The sequence below is a fragment of the Bombus impatiens genome, unplaced genomic scaffold, assembly GCF_000188095.3.
Source record: "Bombus impatiens unplaced genomic scaffold, BIMP_2.2 scf_2222, whole genome shotgun sequence".
Classification (NCBI taxonomy): domain Eukaryota; kingdom Metazoa; phylum Arthropoda; class Insecta; order Hymenoptera; family Apidae; genus Bombus; species Bombus impatiens.
Window position 1 is genome coordinate 3,388,920 of NT_178641.1, and position 25,896 is coordinate 3,414,815.

At 41.6% G+C, this 25,896-nt stretch overlaps 1 protein-coding gene and 1 non-coding gene across 4 annotated transcripts; both read right to left on the reverse strand.

The window, feature by feature from the left end:
* Positions 1 to 22,511: 22,511 nt before the first annotated feature.
* LOC100742487 (protein l(2)37Cc) lies at positions 22,512 to 24,692 on the reverse strand. 3 transcript variants are annotated; one of them, XM_033324317.1, is made up of 4 exons: positions 24,615 to 24,692; positions 24,117 to 24,213; positions 23,571 to 23,992; positions 22,512 to 23,495 (listed from the first exon to the last, which is right to left on the reverse strand). In XM_033324317.1, exons 2-4 carry the CDS (start codon positions 24,211 to 24,213, stop codon positions 23,187 to 23,189), a joined length of 828 nt encoding a protein of 275 aa, XP_033180208.1. In that variant the 5' UTR covers positions 24,615 to 24,692; the 3' UTR covers positions 22,512 to 23,186. The 3 variants fall into 3 exon arrangements, with proteins under 3 accessions (XP_033180208.1, XP_033180209.1, XP_033180210.1); XM_033324318.1 differs by having other exon boundaries at positions 24,598 to 24,679; XM_033324319.1 differs by having other exon boundaries at positions 24,117 to 24,215; positions 24,619 to 24,654.
* Positions 24,693 to 25,384: 692 nt separating this feature from the next.
* Positions 25,385 to 25,458, reverse strand: TRNAN-GUU. The gene has a single exon. It is a non-coding gene; the product is annotated as a tRNA-Asn (tRNA).
* Between the last annotated feature and the right edge of the window lie 438 nt (positions 25,459 to 25,896).

A 25,896-nucleotide genomic window follows, 5' to 3' on the forward strand; every position in this document is an offset into this window, starting at 1 on the left:
CTCGTGACACGCGAGAGTCTCCACCTCGGTCATTGCTTTTGCACCGGCAGAGAATTCGGTGGTTAAACGTAGTCACGCGATTTTCAGCCCTTGGCGACGTTCGAACCGCTTAGATGAACCGGATGTTAATTCAAAAGTTTCTTCAATAAATTAGAAAGAAAAAGGAAAAATCAATTAACAATTGCAACGAGTGTAAAAGAGATACCGAAGAGCAGAACGGTTAACTCGTCCTAATTAGTCGTTCTATAGCGTTTCGAAATTCACCTTTTATTTTCTCCATGATCCGCGTTAAAATCTCTGCGCTCTGTTCACCATCGACTTTATCAAAAATGTTTGAATAGACGAATTTGAAAGTTAGCGTAGGCGGATACAAAGAGTGGAAATGCAAATGCAGCTTGTCACCGTGCAACAGGCCAGTTGGCTGCCTCTGATAGCTCGTATCGTTCTGACCAGCCAAGTCGGCTCCCATTCTTTTCCTTCTGTCGCGTCATTTTCCCAGGATTTTCAGCCGTTGCGCGTTACAACGCGCGTTTCATTAAATAATATCATAAACGACATGAAAACAAGTCTCTTTCGATTAAAAAAAATGTACGCGTCTACCATCGATCCAGTAACATCGATATTAGAAAACGATCAACATAGATAGACTTCTAATGTTATTTTCCTGTAGTTTTCAGATTAATAAAATACAAAATAGAGAAGATAGAAGTAAGTGAGAATTTTAGTGAAACGTAGTTTATCATACGTTATCTTCATCACGAGTCGAAGAAGATCAAGTGGAGCGTGCAAGATTGATCTTTCGATTAGCTTTTGCATTGACAGATCGGTTTCGTGGAGGCTGTTGGATCATTTTTTAAGTTGATCCTGGCGACCATGCGGGAGGGTGCAATGAAATCACGTCGCACCCCTAGAGGGACATACGAACGGAGTTGTCTCTCGATCCACCCTTCATCGCTGCCACCCTTCTGACCGCAGATTGAAATTCTTAGGCTCTCCACCGACCGCGACTAGGGTCCAAACGAACTCGTTTATCCTTCGAGATTTCGTTATTTAGCATCGCGAATCCACCAGCCGTGGCTGGACGCTAATACCATTTGACTTGGTTTGTACTCACCCCGTTACAAGACTAATTAAATTTTTCGCATGCAATCACGGACAAATAAAGTATATACAGAGTCCTCCACTTCGATTCTCTAATAATAATAGCGAGGGAACCTGTTGTATCGTTCAGCGTGTTGTATGAATTTTCAGATAGATCAATGGACGAAGAGCACAGAGGAAAAAGTCCATTTTTCGCAAGTCCATTTTTCTTAATTTCTTGATTTCGAACAACCAAAGATAAGATTCGCAAATACAAGTTTCTCGAAAGAAGGGTAAATATTATTTTCTTATAGATGCTCGTCTATTTGAAACGACGATAAAGTAACCATAGAAGACTATGCAAGCAAATCACTATGACAAGTTGCCTAATGAAAACAACTTAATCGGAAACCGGATTTTCAGAGACGATGAAACTTACAGGCGGCTAACTTTAGCAGATGAAAGGTGTAGATTAAGAAAGTCGTATTTTTACGACGAAAATACCTTCGACGAAGCAAGGAAGATCGAAAAACGAAAGAAAGAGTGACATTTTCGAAGGCAACAATGTCGCGCGAGCGGAAAAGAGATTCGGTCACTTTCCTTCCATTTTGCTTCTCCCGATTGCATCGTTACTTTTGTTCGCTGTACACGTTGTTGCGCGAATGATTTGCGGGGCCACCGGCGCGTTTTAATTTTGGGATATTGGTAGCATTAAGCCCGTGAATACGCCTGATAGTCGGTCTCTGGTACGCGCTCCTCTCATCCACAGGGTGTGTACGAAATATGCTTTCACGGAAGCCACGCAAGTTCGCGGAAAACCCGAATGAACGTCAGATTAAAACTGTCGCGGAAAGCGTTTGCTGCTCTACACCTTTCTCATCGCGGGAAGCATTTGTAGCCGCTTTGTGTTCACGGGTTTGTGAAACGCGAATGAATTCACATTGCCATTGTGTTTTCCATTAAAGCAGTCTGGCCAAGAAATGGAATCAAGACGACTTCTGCAAATAGAAAGTATAATAAGACGCTTGATATTAATATTCTAGAAAATGAGAAGGAAATTTTACGCACGTTCGTTCGATGGACGTTACAGGTTTTCTAGACACCCCGTGTATAGATTATAGTAGGTCGTAGTTCGGGAACGTATCTGCCCCTTGTGCGACGAGATTTCATTCGGGGCTTGGGCTGAGATCTTTTAATTTGAGGCCAAATTCCTCTCGAGGATGAAATGCGGGGAGCCGCCGAAGTGGTCGTATTGCAAGAAGGGTGGCACGTCTGATGGTTGTTTGCTACCCAACCCCGTGCACCGTTCGAATTCTAAAACACCCCTGTTTATGGGAGCTTTCTTCGTCGATACCGCTGGTTTTGATCTCGTTCAAGCTTTTCCTCTTCGGATCTATGTCGTACGTACTTCCAGGCGACCATTTTCGTTGTTCTCGACCGACAGTGGACGACACAAATCGCTATGGAGGTTGAAAATTGTTACGTCATGATAATATAGGTGCTGCTGGGTGTAAGTCAATTAATGAAACACCTTAGTTTAACGTAAGTAATATTAGTTTGCACAACTGATACTTTTTTAATCTTTAGGAGAGTGACAAAAGCACATATTTTAAATCAAACGAAGAGGCAATTCTAATGCGAAATTGGCTAAAAACGTATCCAATTTTAAAATTATCATTCTGCAAAAAGCAAATAATGTAGTTTGTCGTGTTTTTTTACCTATGATCTGCATTTCGGATTCTGAATATTTTTATTTCTATTACGTCGATTTTCAGCTCGCTGTATCTGTATATATTTCTGTTACGCCAATTAAAAGCAACGCTTCAACTACAGAACACACGGGTGTTACGTGTTAAAATACAGAAATTACAAATATCGGGGTAGAAACTACCGAGAGACCAGTGCGAGCGTCGGTGTCCTTAAAATAAGTATCGATAAACATCGCGGTAAAATAGAAAGTAAAATCCTTGCGACCGCATTCCTGGAGGCCTGGTGCGAGCAGAGGAAAGAAAAATATGAGAAGAGGTCCTCATAGGTGGCCCCGTGGCCTCACACTTTGCCAGCATCGCCTACGACTTCGCTTACACTCCTGCAGGTGCGTTAAGACTCGTAATATATTGCGCCAAGCCAGCCGCTTTTTGGCATAATGAAATAACGAACACTTTGTATTCTTCCATTTCGTTTCTCGTCCCGATCTTAACGACGCAAAGTTAATAAGACTCTGACCAACTTTCGACCAACGCAACTTGTACGATGGAATTCGGGAATTCTAATGAAAAGCACAGTTTAAAGACGAAAACTGGTAGTCGAGTGAGAAGATATTACAGCTATAGAAGGGTTAAAATGTGATGCAAAGACAATATAAGCGTGGGCTACTTCTTACAGTATTCAAATAGGGTTACTCGAGTCGGTGGGATATTTGGGTTAAGCAACAAGCAATTTATAATTCGTCAAATTCACTTATGGACAATTGTTGTGCGATCTACCTTTCGAAAATATATTCGAATCGACAATCATAGCTTTTTCTCAGGATACTACTTCTACTCGTCAAAAGCTAAGAAGCTATTTGCATAGACGCTATCACTTTGAAATTATCGTTCACCATCGAAGAGAATCCGCGATTTTTTCTCACAATTTTCTTACGCAACACTGAAAGATACGAAAATGCACATAACGTAGAGAATATGCAAAATATATAAAATATTCAAATAATAATCGCACGCGAAATTGAAAGTCGAATTTTAAGACGAGCCGACTCAAACAACTTTAGCATACGTTGGTCTGGAAAGAAAAGACACGCGAAATATTGCACGTGTCATCGTCGAATAAAGTTTCGACACCGACTACTGGTTTCAAACAAAGATCCTTCGCTGCGAATTTGTAGACAGAGGCGGCTCGCTAAAAAAAGATGACTGCTCATTCTCGAACGGTTGAATGCATATTATGTTCGTACGTCGTGCTTTTCGCGCGATTTTCTTCCCATCTATCCGCGAGCTCTACCTTCTCTTTTTATTTCCGCTACTACAAGACCAATTCGTTGAGTAAACTTTTCTTTCGTCGCAGAAGTGAATGTGCTTTCGTGTAATCAACGAGGTGAAATTTATCGAGCAACATCACAAGATAATTCACGCCCCACATTCCAGCCCTGCGGGATAAAAAAGAAGAGGATGGGAGGTCCTCTTAATTATGTTCCTGGTTAAACGACCGGTTGGTTACGCCCCGTTCGAGATACTCGGACTCACATGCCGATTTACCAGAAACATTTAGCAACTTTGGCACTGCTCTTAACAAACGTAACCATTTCGATTCTAGTTCTAAGTAAAACCTCGATTATGCGAAGTAACCGTAACGCACCTTTTTTTGGGTAATTGAATTTCTCGGATAATCGAATAATTTTACTTTCGTATAAAACGAGATCATTTACCTTGAAATACTTAAAAAACAGTTACGGCGATACGCGAATACTTCTTAAACGTTTCAATATAATTTTCAGACGATTATTCAAGTTCAGCTAATTTTTTGTAGATCTTCCGAACTTTATGAACAATGCGCGCAATAGCGACGTACGAGTGGCCAAAGCGGACAAATTTTGCGGAATTTCATAACTCGAGGTCTCGTGCTCGAATGTTTGCTCCAGATGGGAGGAGGCACTGATGTTTTCAAGATCTAATATAACGCGTATGCATTAATTTTCTCGTCACGTTAAGCAGAGAATGCATAAGTAAAGAGCTTATGGAGCTCGCCCACACGCCGCCCACCGAAACCCATGTAAAAGTCAAGCACTCTACACACGTTATGGGTGTTAAGTGGTTCGTCAATTGATACCGAATAACAGATGCTACTTGTGTTCTTTTCTGAAAATACTGCCAGACAAACCCTTCGAGATATTTAATATTGTAACGATATTACAATGACGCCGGTATATACATAACTCTTTTTTCTTTTTGAAATGCACGATCGTATCGAAAAATATACGTATAAAGAGGAACGAATCGAATCAGAAGCACGGTATCAACACGCAGCACGCTTTATCTCCCTGTCGTTGAAGAACCTATTTGGTGGACAGCCGAAGCAATAACGTAAATCCTAATGGAAATGCAAAGATTAATTAAGAATCCCATTCTGCTGTGTCCCCATGTGGGCGTCCCTAGGGAAGATCATCGGTTCGTCATTTTCTCTGTCTCCCTCTGTTTCCCCCTTGCCCCTGTCAAGCATTTAGGGTGAATTCACCTACTCTTTTTGTCGATGTCGAGCCGCGAATGACTACCAGCCAGCGATAATGAAAACCATTAGCTCTCCCTATAACGAGTCGTTCGAATACGATCTGTATTCTCTTAATTTTTCTCATTGAAAAAAAACAAGCGTTTCTCTTCTGCGATAGCAAGACGAGTGAGCGGGACAAAGATCTCCTTCGTGAGGAATTCACGAAATAAAACGGGACGTTCGACCGAAAATAAAAAAGCCTTTCTTCGTCGCATTTATCGCGGTCGCGTTAATCATGCCGTTAATTAAGCGGAGGAAACAATGTGTGCGACACGAGTGGCGTATCGTCGTAAATTACGACGTAACCAATTGCATCGTAATAATAAACGTAAGCAACGAGCGTCAAAGTGCAAGGAGCCTTGCAGCCCCGAAAATCTCGACAGAGAAAGGGTGTCGTACCGTCGAGATATCGCGATTCTCCACGTAATGAACGAGGGGGAGCTGAACGTGCGTGTATGCGTACACACGAGAACATCCTGCGACACGCGCTCCGCGTCAAAGGAAGCTGGAGAGCAGCCGGTCACCGACACAATGCGTGTCTCCTGGGACACGCTTATCTGAAATTACAACGTTACATACCTGCCCCTGGCTCCTAGACCCGCTAGAAACCCGCAAGCTTCTAGAACGATTACTCGGGATGCGTGAATCCGTTCAACGAAAAAGCCTTTGTGACGGGGACACGCGCTCTCCTACCGTTTAATCTTCTTCTGAATGTAGAACGCGCTGAAACGAAAATGAAACATATTTATTTAAGAAGATTTTTAAGGGAAGAAGGAACGTGTACCGTAGAAAATCGATCTTTAGACGACAGGAAAATTCTAGGAAATTATAGCGGGGAATTTAAATTACAATAAGAGATAGGTGGCAAACGCGATGATCGAAAATTTTTCTACTAAGAAACATTTGGAAAGGTGATCAAATACATCGTGGAACATCGATCTTTCGATGATACGAAAATTCTAGCGAATTACCGAGATTGTAGCGTCAGAATGCACGAATCTGTCACTCAAGTTTCCTATTAATCGACTAATTTTAATCTTCTCTCAGATACGAGACAAACGAATTTTTTTAGTAGAAAATCTTGCAAAAGTAACGTCGGGAAGGAATTATAAAATGTGGATTTTCGGAAGTGATGAAAATTCTGATGGATTATCAAAGTTCCAGGAAATTCACGATATGATAATGAATGGCGAACGTGACGAATAAATTTTAGCAAAAATTTAGGTGACGCGCGGTGAGAGTCGGGATAGATTTTTTAGCATAGTTCACCACCGTCTCTGGTGGTGAAATAAAACGATTAAATACGTCGCACAGTGGCTCGGTTCACTTAAATCGCGTTCGTTTCCCGCGCGTGTTTCGCACCGTGAAACTCATTAAACGATCTCTCTGGCCGCCATGTTTGCATATTCAAGCGGTCCCGCTGAATGGTGTCGTCTCGCGTCCTTTTTATGCGCTTTTCCACATAATTTGTCAGCGGATGCGCAACGACTGTGTCCCTACCGTAGCAGTCGCGAATCGTCCGTGGAAAAATGTTAGGAAAATCAAAAGAACCACGCTTTTCAAAGTTTCTTCGTCGTTCGCCGGTGTAATCTCCGCGTTCCTGACCATTTTTCAAGCTCCCCCGGATGTTCCTCGTCTTTTCCAACCAGCTCCCTTGAATACCATCTTTAAGACACTTGCCTTCCTCATTAAATGCTCCGACACTCGTCGGCCGCGAGCAGAACCACGTTTTCACAGTGCGACTGGACCGTTTTGCAACGACGGGAGGATATCCCTTAACCAGAAGTCTAGGTCCTTGAGAGATTTCTTCGCGTTAACGACTCGTTCGCGAAGGAGACGCGGCTGCAAGCAGCTTCAGGCCGGGAAAGAAAAAAAAATAAAAGCCTGAACTCATCCTCGTGGCGAACGCGTTAATATCGAGCCTTGTTAACGCGATAATTAACCCGTGACCGGTGACGCGGCACCAAGTGTCACCGAGTAATTAAATCGCAGCAATTTACAAGATGTAGCGTGGAATTGCCGTTCCGGCTGCCTTTTTCTCTCTTTCTGTTGCTCGAGCGAAGCGCGATGTAACGAAAAGTGGCTGCGGGAAGGAGACGAAAGTACCGGTAATAAGCGGTGGATCGATAAGAAGCGACGTAACACTCTCGCAGAAACGAGTAGCACAGGCCACTATTCTTCTTCGCGCGTTCTAATTGGGAATTAATCAATTTCCGATTGCAAAGTATGTTTGATAGGCTAATTGAATCGGCTGTCGGTCGCACCCGCTGAGTTATTAACGCCGTTTAACCATCGAACAAAGTGAAACGCTGGCAGGAAAGAGACAGCTAAGAAATTCTGAGGTAACAACTTTCTAGATACCGACTGACCCTTTTTCTCAGCTCGAAAGGAACCGAATTCTTCGTTCTCTGTCCCTCTGTCGCTGGCGCGCACTCACCAACGAGAAACCATTATGCAAATGAAGAAGCACCTTTTCGAGAAAAGAATGCACGCGAAAGATGGAACGAGAGAAGAGAAACCGAGAGGGTTCGTCGAGGTTTATTTATATTCAAGCTGATTTCCAATTATCGAAGATACGAAGGAACGAGAGCACTGCCGGCAGCGTACGAACGAGAGGGACACGGGGAAGGTGCGTGATCAGGATTCATCTTTGCTGCTCGCATGTCCTGTCGCAGTTTGCTCTCTTGCCTTCTGTTCCTCTTTCGCGCTTGGATCAGTAGCTTCGGCTCGTCTTCTGGCTTTCTTCGTCGTCGCTTTGCCTTCCACTCTTCTCGTGCTAACGTCCGCCGGCTCCCCCACGAATATTTCGTAAAAAGGACGCGGCCGAACACGAGAAAAAACGGAAACGGTCGACGATGAACTCTTTCTCCGTCACGCGCGGATGAAAATTATCCTGCCTTTCAGTGACCGTTGATTTTTACCCGGCCATTAAAACGTTCGATAAGTCGGTCCTTTTTCCTTTTTTTCAACCATCTCCAGCCTTTTTTCTCTGCCGTCCAAGGTTTTACGCCGTATGCCCGATCGAGTCCACTCGAACGAATTCGATCGTGTTTCCACCCCGCGTTTTGACGATCGAAGAATGAAGCGAATCCGAGGTTTCGCTTCGCCAAGGAAAATAATTTTACTCAATTTCGTCTTCTCCGAATATTGGTCCTTCGAATAAGAGGGCAGCGCTCCCTGACAATTCTCCGAAGTAAACTGAAACGTTGGCGCCTCTTAACTTCGTTTTGACCAATTGTTACGGCGAGTAGCAAAGATTTACCCCGTCATCCCTTGGTGGATAAACGAGGCGCGTATCCCCGTAAAAGTAACGCCCCTCCCTGGAATACACACATACACACACACGCGCGCGCGCGCGGAAATACCTACAACAACCTGCTGGTCGTTCGAGTGAAAAGACCGCGTCGAGAGCCGCGGCGTTATTATCATACCTTCCCTTTTAATAGGAAACTTCGCGGACGGTTGGAAGGCTCGCTGAAGGGTGAAAGGGGTAAGCGATGCTCCCGGGGAAAGAAGCGAACCGCACAGCCATGCTGGAGAGAGATAAAAAATGCAAGACAACCGAACGAGCCCGATTCGAAGAAGCGAGATAGATTTCCGAGTAACGGATGGAGAAAGATAAGGAAAGATGAAGGAAGATAGAGAGGAACGAGGACTCTCTCGCGATTAATGAGCGGTGTTTGTTGTTAATTGCTGCCGCCATTAGGTTGGCATCTCCTCGCGAGTTTCCACCACCCCTAGCCTTCCTCTTCCTCTCTACGTCCCTGTCTCTCCTTTCTTTTTTCTATCTTCCCATCTTCTTCTCCTCGCCCTGTCACCCAGAGATAGTACATGGGAGCACGGTTATATAATAAATAGATATATACATATACACACATATACACGCGCAGATGCGATACTCTCTGTCCGTGCGTGTTCACGAATACCTCTGTACCGTCGTGGATCGGTACATAATGCCATCTACCTATATACATTTTTCCTTCTGTTTATATAGACTGCAAAGAGAGACAGACACATAGAAGCGTGCACACCTAAAACTCGCGGAGCTAAACCTACCACCGAGTCACCCTCCAGCGGCTCCTCGAAAGCGGAGCGCGCATGTTAATGATCGCCCGCCACGGCCTTTATCTTTTCCACCTCATTTGCGCGCCACGAGTGGGACCAGGGAGTTTGCGACTCGCTAGAAATAAGAGAGAGAGAGAGAGAGAGAGAGAGAGAATGAGAGAGAAGCAGGGAAAGGGGAAAGAAACGACGACGACTTCATCCCCCAACCACGCCGTTAAAATATTTGCTCGCACGAAGATCCGCGTGGCTGTGCCGAGAAAAGGTGTACGTGTATCGCGCGAGAAGTTCAGCTGGAGATGAGACTCGTCCCCTCCGCCGCCAACCTCCCATTTTTTTTGACTTCATCCCCTTTTTTCCGCCCGGCCACCAACCACCGGCGTTAGACTGAAGAGGGACTTGAACGAGAATCTTCTTACAGGTACGATTCGCGCTCGTGTGGGTGAGTGCGAGAGGGTTGCGCGGTACACGGCTAGCTTTCTTCTGTTTCCTCTCTCTTTCTCGCCTGTCTCTTTCTACGACCTATTCTTCCTTGTCCCGTGCGTTCCCTTCTTTCGTACCTTTCATCGGACGCCACGCGGTTTTCCACTTCTTGCTTGGACGATGGCGCGATTTACGGAGAAATTAAGACGCGAGACCGACTAACGCGTGCTCGGGTTGCTTCCACGACTTTTACACCCGCCTTATTCCAACGCCGTGTTTTCCACAAATTTAGTTATTATTTCACTTTGCAGCCTTATGTTATAGAAGAAGCGTGACATCTCCCGTAATTTCAAACGATACATTTTATTAGTTACGTAGTTTTTGATCTGAAAGAGGTATCGATGGTATTCCTAAGAAGAAAATTGAGCAGACAAAGAGTGGGTGCAGGATAAAAGCATTATTAAGAACGACGGCGGCAACAGCTCGTAGCAACTTTCTCCTTCAACAACTAATGTGATAATTACTCAAGCGGAAGTAATAAAATTAATCTCGGTACCGCCTCGCCGCGTTTCCACCCTCTCTTTTCCCTCCCGGCAACCCCGCGACTCCTTTTAACCCGCCGTTGAATTTTGGTGGCGCAGGATGGCTCTGCCCTCTTATAAATCAAAGCCAGTTTAGCTTTTAATAATTCGACGGAGGGGATGGCAGACCGGATAATATACGCCCCAACTTCTTCCTTTATTCTCGGCCAAGAAGAGTATCCCGTTAATATCTGCGGTGACAGTAATTCGTTTCGCGTTTTCGCGGGAAAAGCAAGAAAGAATATAGCAAAACAAGGTGCTACTTGAGCCATCGAACTTTCGACATCTTCAACTTTACGCAGAATAACGAAACTTCGTTGTATATTACGAGACACCGGCAATTTCTTTCATGTAATAACGCAAGAATGACAAAATATCATAATCCCGCAGGGAAACATATCGAGAACTAGGAAACAATTCGTATAATTCTAAGGTTTGACGCACATCTACACTCGTCGAGGAAGAAAGATGTCTTTATACTTTACAACGTGCCATGATTACAACATAGTAGTATAGGAATTATAACCACAGGTGTCTAGTTATTTATTATTGTCTTACGGTATTTTCTACTAATCCGTTCTTTGTATTTCTCGAATAGTGAGTTACTCGGGAGTCATACTAATCATCCAGATGAGTTAAAAAGCAGAGAAAAGTGCCGACGTTATACACGCTATTTATTCCATTTTCTAAGTATTTACGCACCTCCTAGAGAATGTTGCGAAAACAAGCGATCCGTCGTGAAAAATTGAACGTTACTCATTTATCTAGCTAATGGAATTTACTTTGTTCGTGTGACGCTGGATCAACGATCCGATCGGTCGAATTCTATCAGATTTTGAACGATAAGAAATTTAATTTGAACGTAGAACGACAGCAACGATTTCGCGACTTCTTGGAAGAGATCGTGAGCTAAGTTTGTCCCCCGCGAGCGAAGAAAAGTCTGCGGGAACACTGGGTAGGTTGCTCTGGTGGGTTCTGGCCATCGAGTAAGTATCAGTAAATAATCGCGGCGGACGTTACATTACTCGGCGGAATTTATGATTCGGGCCCGTCCGGTCACGTTTGCCGGAGGGCTCCTCCTCGAAGACGCTCCGAAGGAGCAAAAAGAAACTCCAGCGAGAAAGAAAAAGATGGCCGGTAGAGAGAGGTATCCCGAAACGGGACAAGGAGGAAAAAAGGTCGAGGTGATGATAAAATCCTGGAAGGAGGTGCAACGAGTAAGAGACAGCCCCTGAAACACAGACCAATTTGCCACGCTGCGTTTGCCAGGATAAATATTACGCGAGTTTACACAGGTCGTGTATCTGGGACACGAAATCGATTCCTGTTGAGTGAGAGTCGTTGCTATTAGCTTATTTCTATTACATACATATGTATAATAAAAGTCTGTCTGCGATTTAGCATTCAAAATACTCCGATCTCTTGAAACTTCTTAAAATTGTAGAGCATCTAGATGGAAGAGGAATTAATAACGAAAAGCATATCGAACTTTCGTTTCGTAATCGCAATACGGATTCGATAGAATTCAGCGATGTAAAAATGAAACTAAAAATGAAATTCTGTTTCTTATACAAATTAACGATGTTTCGTAATGTACGACAAGCTTGACTATTCTATACGAAAATTTCACGAGGAAAGGATGAGATTAGAAAGCGTAAGAAAACGTGCATTAACGAGAAACGAAAGAAGAATTTAGAGAGGAAGGGAAAAAGAATTGAACAACTAAAGTCTCATGCACGACCGCCCTTTTAAACACCTCGCAAGCCAATTTGCCACGGCGTGTCCACGAGGTGATAAACGCTAGGCGGATTCGAGTGTAAACTCTAGCTTGTATCACGATTCAGCAGCACGAACGAGTCTTTAACGAGTATCATCCGGTTGAATGAAATTGGAAAAAACGAGATCGCAGAACCGGTTGCCCTAAGATTTCGAAGCTTCTGGAAAAAAAGAATGAACTGGCAGGAAACAGTGACACGCGATTCGGGGAGAGGAACGTTGCAATTCGTAACAATGTATTCTTTCGTTTCTCCGAAAAAATTAGCCAAGACAATCGCATAATGCTACAGCAAACTTCTTTGCCCCGTTTTCTCTTACCCCACGCGAGTTCTCCGTACTGCGATTTAAATACGCAGTATATTATTTATTAATAGTATTATTTAGTAATTACTTTATTATTGTTACTTGTTATTAGTAAATTATATAACAATATGTAAACGCAATACTTTTGTTTTAAATAAAGCTTTAACCGCGCTTAGATATTTCAAGACATCATATACTTGATCAAACTCTGCTTCTTGCCAATTTCCTAATTTTCCCAATGACATAAATAGCGATGAACAAGTGATTAAGTTACATCCAAAGAACCTCAACCATTTCCAACCTCATCGTTTTTCCTTATTTTTTAATTTATGGAGTTTACCAGCATGGTTTTCAAACTACTCGTACGGTAATGAAAGATCGAAAAGAAATATCATTATGTGAGAGAATTTTTGTCGAGGCATGTCTCGAATTAGGCGGTAACGCGTGAATAAAAATACACTGACGAGCGGCGATTGGCAAAGCGGTCGCGAACTAACCACCTATGGGGGGATTAATTTAATACCTGAGTAAAATCAATCAACGAGAATTGATGTTGGTTGGAAGAGTGGGTGCCGAACGACCTGCAGTCGGCTGACCAAACTGTACGAGCTGAGGGGGAGAGAAGAACGGAAAGAAGGCAGTATTTGCTTTGCGACGTAGCGGGGCCCGTAATCAGTGTAAATCAGGGGACACGTAAATCACACCCTCTGCGGTAAGAGCCTCTCTAACGGGTGGTGTAACGTATGGTAGGAAATAAGTGATCGTACACGAACGGCAATTTGGAGATGCTTCTGTAATACTTGTCCGTGTTATCGTACTTGGACACGAGCCATGTTCATACATTTATTCTTTTCCTTCGTTCTCGAATAATTTTTGCTTACCACTGGATCTACGAATGACGATAACGATCTACAATTGGCAATTTTAAAACGTCGTTAAATTGAAGGTAAAAGAAACGAGTAACTACTTATATTTGATATACAAGACCGAGGCTGTTGTTTCTCTGCGACTATGAAATCAATCGGTTTAAAGCCTCCATGGTAAGGGCGGCGATTAAGAGAAGTATAATAAACAACGACGTATACTCGTATTTTTGGGTACACGGGTACGTGATTCACGTCGGCGGCTTGTGTGGTCGTCGGTACCGCCCCCGATTGCTTCCCAACCCCCATGTAAGAGGAAGAGAAGCGAAACGAGAGGTTCGTACCACCTGTTAATCATAACCGATTAAATTATTAATATTCGGATAATTACACCGCCTACGATGGACCATTAATATATTTTCGTTAGCCGTGCATCGATCGAGATTGTTATAATTCCAGGACGAATATCTAATTTAGAGTCAGAGAGAACGTTTCGAACGAAATTTCGGTGTCGTTCGATCTAAAAGTTCTCGATTCAGGCTTGCTGGAATATTGGATGCACTCGCTCAGGTACTCGTATTTTCCCTCACATCGACGCATACGTGCGCATAAAGCACGTGTGCCTTCGTGACTACACGGTCGAGCACGCTCGAGAATCGGTCGGTAGAGAGAGATCCGTCGATTGCAAATCCGTAAATCATTGGCAGGAAGAGGCGTTTACGCGCAAACGAATTAATTGAAAAGGCACCTCGTCGTCCTCTTTCTACCTTTCTCCCTTTCCCTCCCTATTCGGCTCTTTTACCTTCTTCTGCTTTCACCCTTCGCTCCACTCGATCTTCTCCATTTCTATCGTATTCTTCTCCTCCCTCTCTGTTTATCTTCCCTCCGTGTATTTACAGGCCGATACACAGGGATCGAGGAACAGCAGCGTTACTTGCCTTTCGCCGAAACAACGTACAATCGTCCGTTCATTATGATTGTAGCGTAACTACGGTACTTTCCGATCAAATTACCATTTCGATTGTATTTCGTCATTTTGACTGTGTCCGTCCAAGTGCATTTAAAATAGCGACAGAGTAAGAGAGAGAAACGAGATGCGCCATAATTGCTCACACGGGATCCCTGGTTGATCCTGCACGATGAAATTCGAATCGGCGAACGATCCTTTCTCCAGTGTTGATCCCTCTTCGCCGGCCTTCTTTACGATACTGCTTCGTCTTTCTCCTTTCCTCGCGAAACCCACAGTATCGGACTATCTATCTTCTTCAGGTTCCAGTCCGGTCAGATACACAATATCTCGATACCTTATCGCCCACATGATTTCTGGTTCGTCTACGTTCAAGAAACACACGCGCGCATCTTCTCTTGTATCTTGACGTATTTGCTTCTTCTTCCTCGCACTTCTACGATGGACCAAATACGACCACTCACCTTCTCTCTTGCTTCTCGCTTACCATCTCAATAACGCGAATGGCCCCGGCGCCTCGAAATCCCGCCGAGATAACCTTTATTGTAATTACAATAAGGCATTATGCGCGCCCAAGATCCAAACGGGTCGGAGGTCACACACTGGCTTGCCTTTTTCGAGGCTCCTCTTACAATCATCTCTGTATCTGTGACACGTTTTCTTTTTCTTTTTGGAACGTCATTTTAGACATACCAGATTCAATCACGCGGGAAATTCTTTTACAAAAATAAAACACAACGATGCGATATTCTTGCGATACCTTTTTTAATTCGAAGATCGACGTATTATTAGAGTTGCATTTTCAGATGTCATGGAAACGCAGGTTAAAATCTAAAAATTAAAAGAAAGGCGAGGTCCATTCTGTCGAGTGCGCCGGATGTGAAACCGACACGAAATCATGCAGCATCGGACGTGCGAATTCCCAATTTCCTTGTCGGCAACCGTGCCGCGACCAAAAGGAAAGGAAAAAATGTGGAGGAGAGAAATTTACATCCCAGGATTTCGTTTCACGTGTGATATGAAACTAAAAGGACCGGCACGCCACTGGAATTATTACGAACAATCATCATTATGTCCGAAGAGAGCGGAGTAATCTTCTGCTCCATCTGTTATAAGCCACGTGTGGTGACAGAAAAGGGATGAAACGCAGCAAATTCTCAGATAAATCTTTCGCGTGTTCCAGAGAAAGCACCTCCGCCATTTCGATTCAAATTTCTTTATCCAAATCTCAATTCAATTCTGATCACTTTCTCTGGTAGATTCAGATCAGAACGAAAACAAAAATACTCCCGTTAAGCCTGACAGCGAAAAATTAATAATTTAATAGCAAGAAATTTGCACGTTTCGAAGAAGAGAATTACATCGAACGTATCGAAACCCTCGCGTTCTTCGAATTCAAATTTCTGTGTTTAAACCTACATTTCATTTCCGTCATTTTTATACGAAATTCTAAGAATAAGAGCAACTTGTAAGAATGATAAAAATTATAGGAGCGAGAACAAGAAAACACATTTGTCGCTCCTAATTTATAGGAATCGATGACTTAACGTCAAAAGACGTTTGAGAGAAATGAATACGTCGAATGTAGCAAAATCGTGGCAGAGCGAATCCTGGTGATATTATCGAGAAGGAGTGGCCGCTCGTATGCGCGTATCGCGTTTCATGGCACGGCCATCTTTATATATGCAGACGGGCCACGCGTGGAAGGTCTGCGGTAGGCGACATGTTCACTGGACATGACTTATTGCCTACAAGCGCCACTGTAAATCTCGGCGTTACAACGTCTGCTTCTGCCACCGAGAGGCGCAAGGGCGGCAACCGCACACCGAGACACATGGAGATCTTTTCAGAGATCTTTGGGGTCGTGTGCTCTTTTTTTCCACCCGCGTTCAACTTGAAATTAAGCTGACTGCACTCGTTTCAATTAGATACCAACTTCTCTAAATTCGCTTCTTTCCTCGATATTTCCGGCTGTTCGAGTCGTTTAATACCAATGAAACGTTTTGAGGCGTTTTTAACAGGCGTCCTTTCTTCCTCTTCCGCCGGATAAGAAGTTTGAAGTTGCCATTTAAAGAACAGGACAACGTCTGTGAGAAAAAGGATCGTGTTTTCTCGACTGACTAACGTCACGAATTTGACGAAAGTTCGGTTGAAATTACGTGGAAAATTACAGGTCCAACTTCCGGTGCTAGCGGAAACGATCGAATACATAGCCCCATTCTCAGCGAACGAACTGCAATCAACGTCGATTGACAACTGAAATCAATAATTTAGATTAATGAAATACAAGATTACGCTTATTCTTGTTACGAAATTTTACACCGGAAAATTTCAGTTTTTCCGATCTAATTTGAAGCATCTAACACGTCGAACGCTCCAAGAGCTAATGATAAGGTTGGGCTAATCGTCGTCTGACTATGGGTCTCTTCGCAGCAGAATCCTAATTGAATTAGAAGATCCGGGATTTTCGAGGCGGGACCAGAAGCAGGTTATCCCGCCATTTACGAGCAACCCTTCATTTCGAACAGTGAGAGCGTCGGAGAAGACCGAGAAGCACCCTTGGCGAGTCTGTTTGCTTGGCAAACGATAAAATAATGAATCTTTGCTCTACGTTTCCACTATCCGATTCACGAAATCAAAATTTTCGTTGGCTCGAGAATATAATTCGATAAATAAATTAGGTGAGAAAGATCGCGTAAATTCCAGGCAAAATTGCCCGAAAATTAAAGGAAAATACAAGGAAGACGCCTTCGTTTATCGTCGCATTATTCCACTATATATACCGATCTTTTTTCTTGCTAATGAAGATTTATGACATTATTTTCGTTCGTGCTTTTATTTGCTGAGTCGGTTAATCTTACATCGTTAAGCGCCACAAAAACTGCGGTAAAATAGCATCATTATTTTTTATCGGCGAAAAACTTGGTCAAAGTTGTACGTCCCATCCTACGATAGAAACATAGACCTGACGTAATCTTGAAAAGAAACGAAATCAACGCAATGTTATCTATCGATCGTTCGCTCGATACACTTTTGTTTACGTATACCTAATCAAAGTAGAAACATTGTAAAAGTGCTGTATGTGGAAAAGTACGAAAACGGAGAACGACAAAGTTAAGGTCGATGCAGCGAAGAAATTCTCGAATCGTTAATTCCGACGTACGTCGAGCGTACATCAAATTGACATTCACCTTCACAGAAACCGTCAATTTCACGACGATTTGCACCCGCGGGAATTCGTCCTCACGTGCAACGAGTGACCGTTCACGAAAAAGCTCGAGTAAAAATGAGGGTCGGTTTCAGGAGAGAGGATAGAGGAAGAAGAAGAAGAAGGAGAAGAAGAAGACAGGTCTCGATGGTCGCTGCACGTCGCGTGACGGAAGATCCCATGATCACAGGCACACGCACGCGCGTATTTGCATCTTATCCGCGTCTACGTATGTTCACGATGAAAACCGACAATTTTCGCAAAGACTAATGTCTTTCGCAACACGACAAACACACGTGAAAAATCTGAATAATCTACGTAATAGAGATCTTTAAGACCAATCTATCTTTATCTGGATAAAGTGAGCTGAATTTCAGGGTATACATTGACAAATTATACATGTTAATGTTACGCGATAAATGATCCAAGCTGAAGACACGCCTGCGTATTCATATATCTTGTAATTAGCATAAAAATAGTGAGCGTGTCTATCATCAAACTAATGTTTGTCTCACGTGGATGGTTGGCTGTGACGATTTTCGTGAATCGAGCCGACAGTGCATATACACAGGTATGGTAACAGCATCTGAGGATGTAGCAATTACGTCTGGACTCCTTGCCACAGATGGACGGGACCGCAACCACGGAACGCCCCTTGCGTTACACACATGTTACAAGTTCCCTTCTGTCCCTCTTCCCTTTCCTCCTTACCTCTCTCCCCTCTTCTTGCTGCTCATTCCTTCCTGACCGAATTAATGTTCGTACGGTCAGCACGAAAGACGCTCCTGTGGGAACCGCGAGACATGTCTTTGTCGACGTCCATCCCGGTCGACGAACGCTATCCTGGTCAACGATTACGAGAGCCAAGGAGATGAAGGAGAGCAAACATCGTACACGAGGATGAGGATTAACTTGAAGAACGCACTAAGGTTAATGAAGACGAGCAAGATATAGCAGAGTATCAGCTGAAGGGTTGAGCGCTTGAAACTTGTTGGTGAACTGCGGATGTGTATGCATTTATGGGAAATTTAACTGCGAATCCTCGAATTTTCTACGGCTCGATCTCTCTCTCTGTTTTCGTCCCAGCATGGAAAAGAGCATTAATTGTTCTAAGGAGATGTTTAGCATAAAAGCGAAGAATTCGAATCGGTCAAAAATGATTCAAAAAATGAATAAAAAAAAAGGAGATTAAAAGTACAAGAATGCACAGAATGTAAATACATACACAATAAGCAAAAATATGAAACATACCCAAAGTAAAGATACCAAATTAAATAAAGATTCGCAATGTAAAATTATTAAATAGTATTACGTGATAATTCGCTATGAATATAACTTGGAAAGTGAAATTTTTTAAATGATGGTAATTTCGAGAAAGTAGATAGTATCGCCGAACGAAGAATAAGAAAGTGAAGCTTCAAGAATACGATGTTTCCTATTTCTTTACAAAATATTCGCGTTACGATGTTCACGCAAACATTCATTACTTCAAGTTACGCTTAAGAGGTGACAAATAACATTGTCATCAGCAGCTTTGTATACTACGTAGAGTGACAGCGAGTGAAGAAAGGAAAGAAGCAAATGAAAACAAAGAAAAAAAAAAAGAGAAAAAATATCGAATGGTAACCGGAATCACAAAATTGCTTTACGCTAGTGATTGATAAATTTTGTCGATTACAAATTTTCGAAACGAACGCGAGTTATACACGTTCGAACCTTTTGTATGTTGATGCTACTTCATTACGTTAAAATTGAAGAATTCGTTCCAGTTTCACCGCCAATCGTGTGCAATGTGATCGCTGGATAACGGTGACCCTGAAGACAGCAGGTAACCCCATAGCCATGAACTTTCTTTTCTCGTGTGGCGTTGACAATGGGGAGTCACGACCGTCTCGTGGATTTCTGCACGCGATGACCTGCGTACTTCCTGAGGACACTTGAAGAGGAAGTGTCCTAACGGGAGCATAGACCCGCTTTCTGTTCCAAGACTTCACCCTTTGTTCCATGAACCATCGTCGTCCACGGTAGACTAGCCGAAATCAGAATAGAAACACGCGACGAAGGAAACTAGCGTAAAAATAAACCGTGCAATCGTAGAAACGATCGGTCAAATCACCGGTTATCAAAGATAGTTGGCCAACTAATCCACACGGTATTAACCGTAAGTTGGTTGCCTCTCGTCAGGGCATTCGAGCTCTAATACACCCTAGGGGTCGTGAAAGGGATGAGGCAGCAGTCACGTGTATTCTGCCCGGCATGGCCGCGAGATTACAGGCCGGCTCGAGGCTGCCTGCGATGTAAATCAATCTGCCGCACAACTTCCCCGAGGGTCTGGTCTAAACTGTTCTCTCTACGGCGAAAAGTGAATGGCAATCGTACGAGGTGTCGGATGTTCGAAACTATGTTTTCTTATTGCTCTCGCGCGTCAGCCAAGTACGTTTTCGAACCTAGAGAAGAAACAGCAAGAAGAAAACAGGTCAAAGATGAATGGCGGGACTACCGTTCGCCGTGCATCAACTAGAAGAGGATCAGCGACAAAATCGTGCCGGCTGCATTTATTGAAAATTACTCCTCGCGTGCCAGCTCTTCACGAAGATGAGAAAGAGGAGGGTAAAGAGATGCAATCGACTAGCCGCCCCAAAGTCACGATTATGCTAACCGAAAGGCGCTTGGTTTAATAAGTTTAGGAACGCTTTAAAGTGCAATATCATCGTATCCCGACTGTTCGGTTCTGAACCTTAACTCCAGACGATAAACGAGTCTCTTAGTATTCGCTAGATCGTTAAGTACGTGAAACTACATTTTCATGTAAGTGGATAACAGTAGAATCGTTAGTCCTCCATGCAGAAAATAATAACAGTACCCTGTGCTAGTAAATTTGCCATCCACAAAAGCAAATGGTGGAGAAGAACGAAAACAATCGAAGCTCGGTTATTTAACGTTGCGAGCTATTCAATTTCCTGGACTTTAATTCGGACGATGGTCAATGCGTTTCGTTATATGCCCTCAAGTCCCGTACTCTTCAAGGAAGAAAGGGGAATGCAATCATAAACCACCGAGGGTGGTTTTCGTTTCCATGTTTCCTTAATTAACATTTATACAGTGGTAGCAGCGTTTGTTACGTTAGTCTCTTCAAAGGGATGACTTTGCTCTGGCGTGAGCGAGCATTACACGAATTTTCATTATATTCCTAATTACTGTGCCCGCAGTTGCTTCTCCTAATTCTAGGAAAGAGTACCAAACAATTGATAATAGTTGTGATTAATAATAAGAAGAAACTAGGCATTTACGATGCAGCCGGGAACGTGTTAAATATAAGAAATTATAGAAACTATCGCTTTAACTTCTGGATATTTACGAAATTCTGCAAGCTACGAGTTCGCAAAAGGAGATTATCGCTTTAGGCGATCGTGTCTCCGAGGAAGGCCATCGGCATATGCGGCTCGCGTGCATCGATGCAACCGTAGGTTCGCAGTAACAGGTGCAGATGCAGAGGAAGCAATCGTTAGCTCGACAGCCCGCGGTGCATGTGCGCCTATTATGATTTCTTTCGTAATTAGTTTCCCTTCTCTCGTTCTCCGTGTTTCTCGTTCGAGTATTCATATGCGCCTATTTATTCATTTCGTTGCACATATGCATTGCTCGGAAAACATGTGCCATCCTTTATCGTTCACATTTGGAATATCGATGATAATAACGATGGCCTTGATCTTGCATTGCAAGTTCCATCACAATTCCTTGTGGCGTAATGTTGCGGGATACAGTTTAAAAATGCAAATTACTTCGTACATCGTAATCATGCACATAGGACGAAAATTTGGTCATTCCTCCCCGTTTCTGTTTATTTATGACTATGAAATAATTTACAGGTTCGTACCAGTACCATCGATAGGCCAATTGCTTACGTTTACAATCATTATTATCGCTTCAATCGCGCGAGAATTTATCAAAAATCCGGATAAATTTAAAAGTTCGTTGAAATATGTTTCGTAATGGAAATATCCTAGCGGAATTATCGTATTGTATTTATTTATTGGAAAATACCTGACCAATTTCTGGATCCATAAATGTTCATTGAAACAGGTTAACATTTAAGTTATGGGATGGATTCAAGACTCCAACGTACATATCCGAGAAAGCGTCTTGCCGAGGGATTTCACCGAGGGTTGGCTGTTTGCGCCTCTCGACAAATAAGGGGAAGTCGTTATCCTCTGGATGGGAGGAGTAATTAACTGCTTCTACCTCCTTTCTGTCCGCCCCACCTCTCAGTATCCTTCCTTTCCGGCTTCGGCTTCTACTCGAAGGAGCAGACTTAAGGAGACTCGCTTAGGCTTTCACGCGGTCGTGTCTTCATTATTCACGCTAATCTGCTTTTGCTTCGTACTCCTACCGCCACGATCTTGCCTTGTACCTTTTCAAGACTGAGACCTCTCGGTTAGTTTACAATTTATTGAAAATTATAGATACTAATCAAATTTTATAATGCATAAATCATTTTCATTCATTATGCCTACTTCGAAACTTTCTACAAATTACATCTGATTATAATACATAAAATATAACATGAAATAAAGGAAGAAATTATGCATTTCAATATTTACATTTACGAAACTGCTGTTTAATTTTACGAAGAAGAAATTGAAATTGTTAACGTGTATTTCCAATTTTCTTCGCAACCCGTGATAGAAACCCCATGGTGATCGCCAAATTGTGATGAATTGTTTTCTTTCTTAACTGGCAATGCCGACAAACGTTGGGCCAGAGGACCCCGACTGCGATAATCTTTCACCAATCTTCAGTCTTGATTGATCGTCATAATTCATTGGTGATCCGGACGAATAAATGACTGCGATGAAATTTCGAAGTCTTTTCCCTAGCTAGCATTTTTAGCGATAAAAAAGTACGATTTTAAAATATCGGTACTTAAAATTCTTAAAAAATTAAAGTTTTGAAAAAGTTGCACATTGAATAAAGTACGAATAAAGTGACTGTCTGAAAATATATGCTCTGAAAAATAAAATTTAAATTGGTATAGATCTTTTACAGAATATTTACTAATTTACAACTATGTATTAACAAATACACCATGTATATAAGCATTGCGCGATAGATGTGTTCAATTCTCCCAGATCATAACATACAGTTCACTAAAAGTTATACATTTCCTGTAAAAATTGTTTTTATTACTTGACACTGAAATAAATACAACTCTATCATTGTTTACTAATTACTGTGAATGCACAGTTTGAGGTACAGAGCCTATTATTGGTAAGCCAATAACCCTGAAATAAAATAATCTTGTGGATGCAAAAAAATTTAAATTCAAAAGCATTACACACATTTTAAATTTTATATTAGGGTATTGAAAATCCACAAGGAAAATGATCTCCTCTTCTGAAAAGCAAACTGACCCATAGCTAACAACAACAGATGCTTTCAGTTTGTCAAGTAATTATTACATAACTGAAAGGGAAACATGTATAGAATTACAAACTTAAGAATGTAGACTAAAATTTTACAAAAATTGCTTCATTTATGTCTAGGAACATGTATGCACATTAAAAGTTCCCTGTTACTAGTACGCCATTAATGCATCAGACTCGTACATTATAATATAAATGCACAACTTATGTATATAACTTTTATTTGAGTTCATATCTTTACTGTGGTAAGTTTAATAAAACATTTTGACCTGGTGGCAAATAAGCTACTTGACGAGATCTAGACAGATTATGGGCTATATCTTCTGCAGCTTCGATTCTTCTAAGTTCAACTAAACCATCACCTGCTTCCCCAAGGGATTTTGCAATTAAGCTGGCAGCTTGAGCATCACCCTCTGCACTAATGATAGCAGCTTTCTTGTGTTGTTCCGCTTTTTCTACTAAGAAACGGGCCTTCTCTGCGTCTTGCTGTGCTACTTGTTTCATTTCTACAGCCTGAGTAAATTCTTTTCCAAACGTTAAGTGTGTCTGAAATAAAGTAGGTTATGAGATTAAACAGAGTATACACATATTGAAAAACATAAATGATCATAACATGCTTACAATAGAAATATCGTCTAAAATTAATCCAAACTGAGAAGCTCTTTCTGTTAAATCTTCCCTAACTTTTTGAGAGACACTCTCCCTCTGCGTGATTAATTCTCCTGCATCAAATTGAGCAACTACTGCTTTTAAGACTTCATTGGTAATAGAGGGCAATACTCTTTCAGCATAATCTATACCAAGAACAGTATAGATTTTTGGCAAGGAGTCTGGTACAGGTCTGTAGAGAATACGGAGTGTGATGTTTACATTTTGTAGATCTTTACTTCCAGTAATTACAGGAATATTTCTTGGCATTGATCGAATATCAAATATGATAGGTCTCTGAACCCAAGGAATAATGAAATGAGTTCCTTCCCCTACAACCTGTTTCTTTATTCCAGTAAATCTATCAAAAATAACAGCCCTGTGACCACCATCGACTGAAACAAACAATACACAAGTATTATAAAACTTGTAACTTTGTAAAACTAAAAAAAAAAATCGTAAAATTTATTGAACTTATATTCGATAAACACATTGTTGCATAATAAAAGGAAAACCAACCATTGTACAAGGCATTATTAACAACAAGCCCAGTCGCAGTCAAACCTAACCCAAGCTGTCCTACACGATTCCAAAACATAGCCATTTTTGATAACATCTCTGAAACAAGAATAAGAATTCAATTGCAGAAAACAAATGGAGTGTTCTGATGCAACACTGATCGATATAGATACAGTTGTGGTTAAACAACTTTAACTACTTAACCTATACCGTAACAAGATCAAAATACAAATTCGCTCTAACAACATAACCAGGGACAATAATTTTCACAAAATTGTAAAGTTTAAGCATATCAAAGACTCACAAACGTATAACGTGAATAAAATATTTAGAAGTATCGTACAAGACCAACCACATGCGGTCTCAATCGATTCTATAAATAAGTAATAATGTGTACAACTAACAATAGACAATGGTGTTATATTAACAAATAACTAATGTTTTTCATATTAACATAATTAATTATTATGTAATAAATGTTATCTTTCAAAAACGAACTTACGTTTTTCCTCGCGTTGCGTATAGGTTGTCGGCGAAAGGAAGATGGAGTCCAACCACAATTTCAAATCGACAGTAGCGCCAGTAGGATTTCGGAGGTAAATTTAAATTATGTACTCCTATTAATGGTACATGATACAGTCGTAATATACAATAACAGATAATCGCTTTATTTAAATAAATATATAGTGTATCAAATCATATATTGTATCATTCAAATCTAATTTCCCATTTGCTTTCTATTATATCGCAGTATATTGGAATAATTTATACGTTTCTAAAACTTAAAGCTAACATCTAAATCTTGCTCATTTATTGTAAAAATACGAAACAAATTATAGATATATTCAATATTTGTATATTTCTATTACTTCTGTATTGTGTTATAGTAAAAGCCGTACAATTCACATTAACACTATATGCCTACAAGCACAGACGAGCTACAGAAGTCATCTGTGCAATAAGATATGACATGTTTTACATTTCTACTTTTAACAGAAAACTTACTGCTAACGTTATTATTAATAATGAATATGTTCTATTTCATTCCAAAATTTACGATACATGGTACGATCTTTATCTCGGAACCTCTCCAAAACCAGTGTTTCACTTTTGTGATCCATAACTTTAATAACTAAATACTAGATAATGTTGTTTCTACAGTACACTTGTGATACAAATGTATAAATTTTTTTTGCCAGTGAACACGTGCCGGAAAATATAAAAATCGTGTATTATTTCTATTTTTGTAAAATTTGCAAAAAATAAATCGCCCCCGGGTGGGCTCGAACCACCAACCTTTCGGTTAACAGCCGAACGCGCTAGCCGATTGCGCCACGGAGGCCACGTGACAACTGCTTTCTTAATACTGCAGATGCTGATGTGAAGAGGACATTGGTATGTGAGATTTAATGACGAGATTGCTCGTTGTTGAAACTGTCGAATATATTTAGAATAATAAATTAATGTACAGCCGTATACGTGAGTCGTTAGTACAAGGTATAAATCGCAGAATAATTACTCGTTAATGCTCGTCGCGTAACTCGGTAGATACTCGTGAGATACTCGGAGATACTTTGTAGATACTGTACAATACTCTGTCGCTCGCGATCGCGCCCATTTATTTATACTAGTCGGGGAAGAGTCGAAAAATTCAAATTCGTCTTCATTGGTCAGTTACATGTAGCGGCGACATTGTTTTGCCCGGAGTTTGTTTATCATTACATTTCTGCGTCAAGGTTGATCCAATGTCCTGAGGCAAAGCAACAATGCTATTTTTCTT

Excerpts from the sequence above, each read along its gene's own strand:
- LOC100742487 (XM_033324317.1), bottom strand. The coding sequence starts at position 24,213 with ATGTTATCAAAAATGGCTATGTTTTGGAATCGTGTAGGACAGCTTGGG. Across the intron at positions 23,993-24,116 it reads TAATAATGCCTTGTACAATG|TCGATGGTGGTCACAGGGCT; the intron begins GTTGGTTTTCCT and ends TGTTTGTTTCAG. Across the intron at positions 23,496-23,570 it reads TTTTAGACGATATTTCTATT|ACACACTTAACGTTTGGAAA; the intron begins GTAAGCATGTTA and ends ACTTTATTTCAG.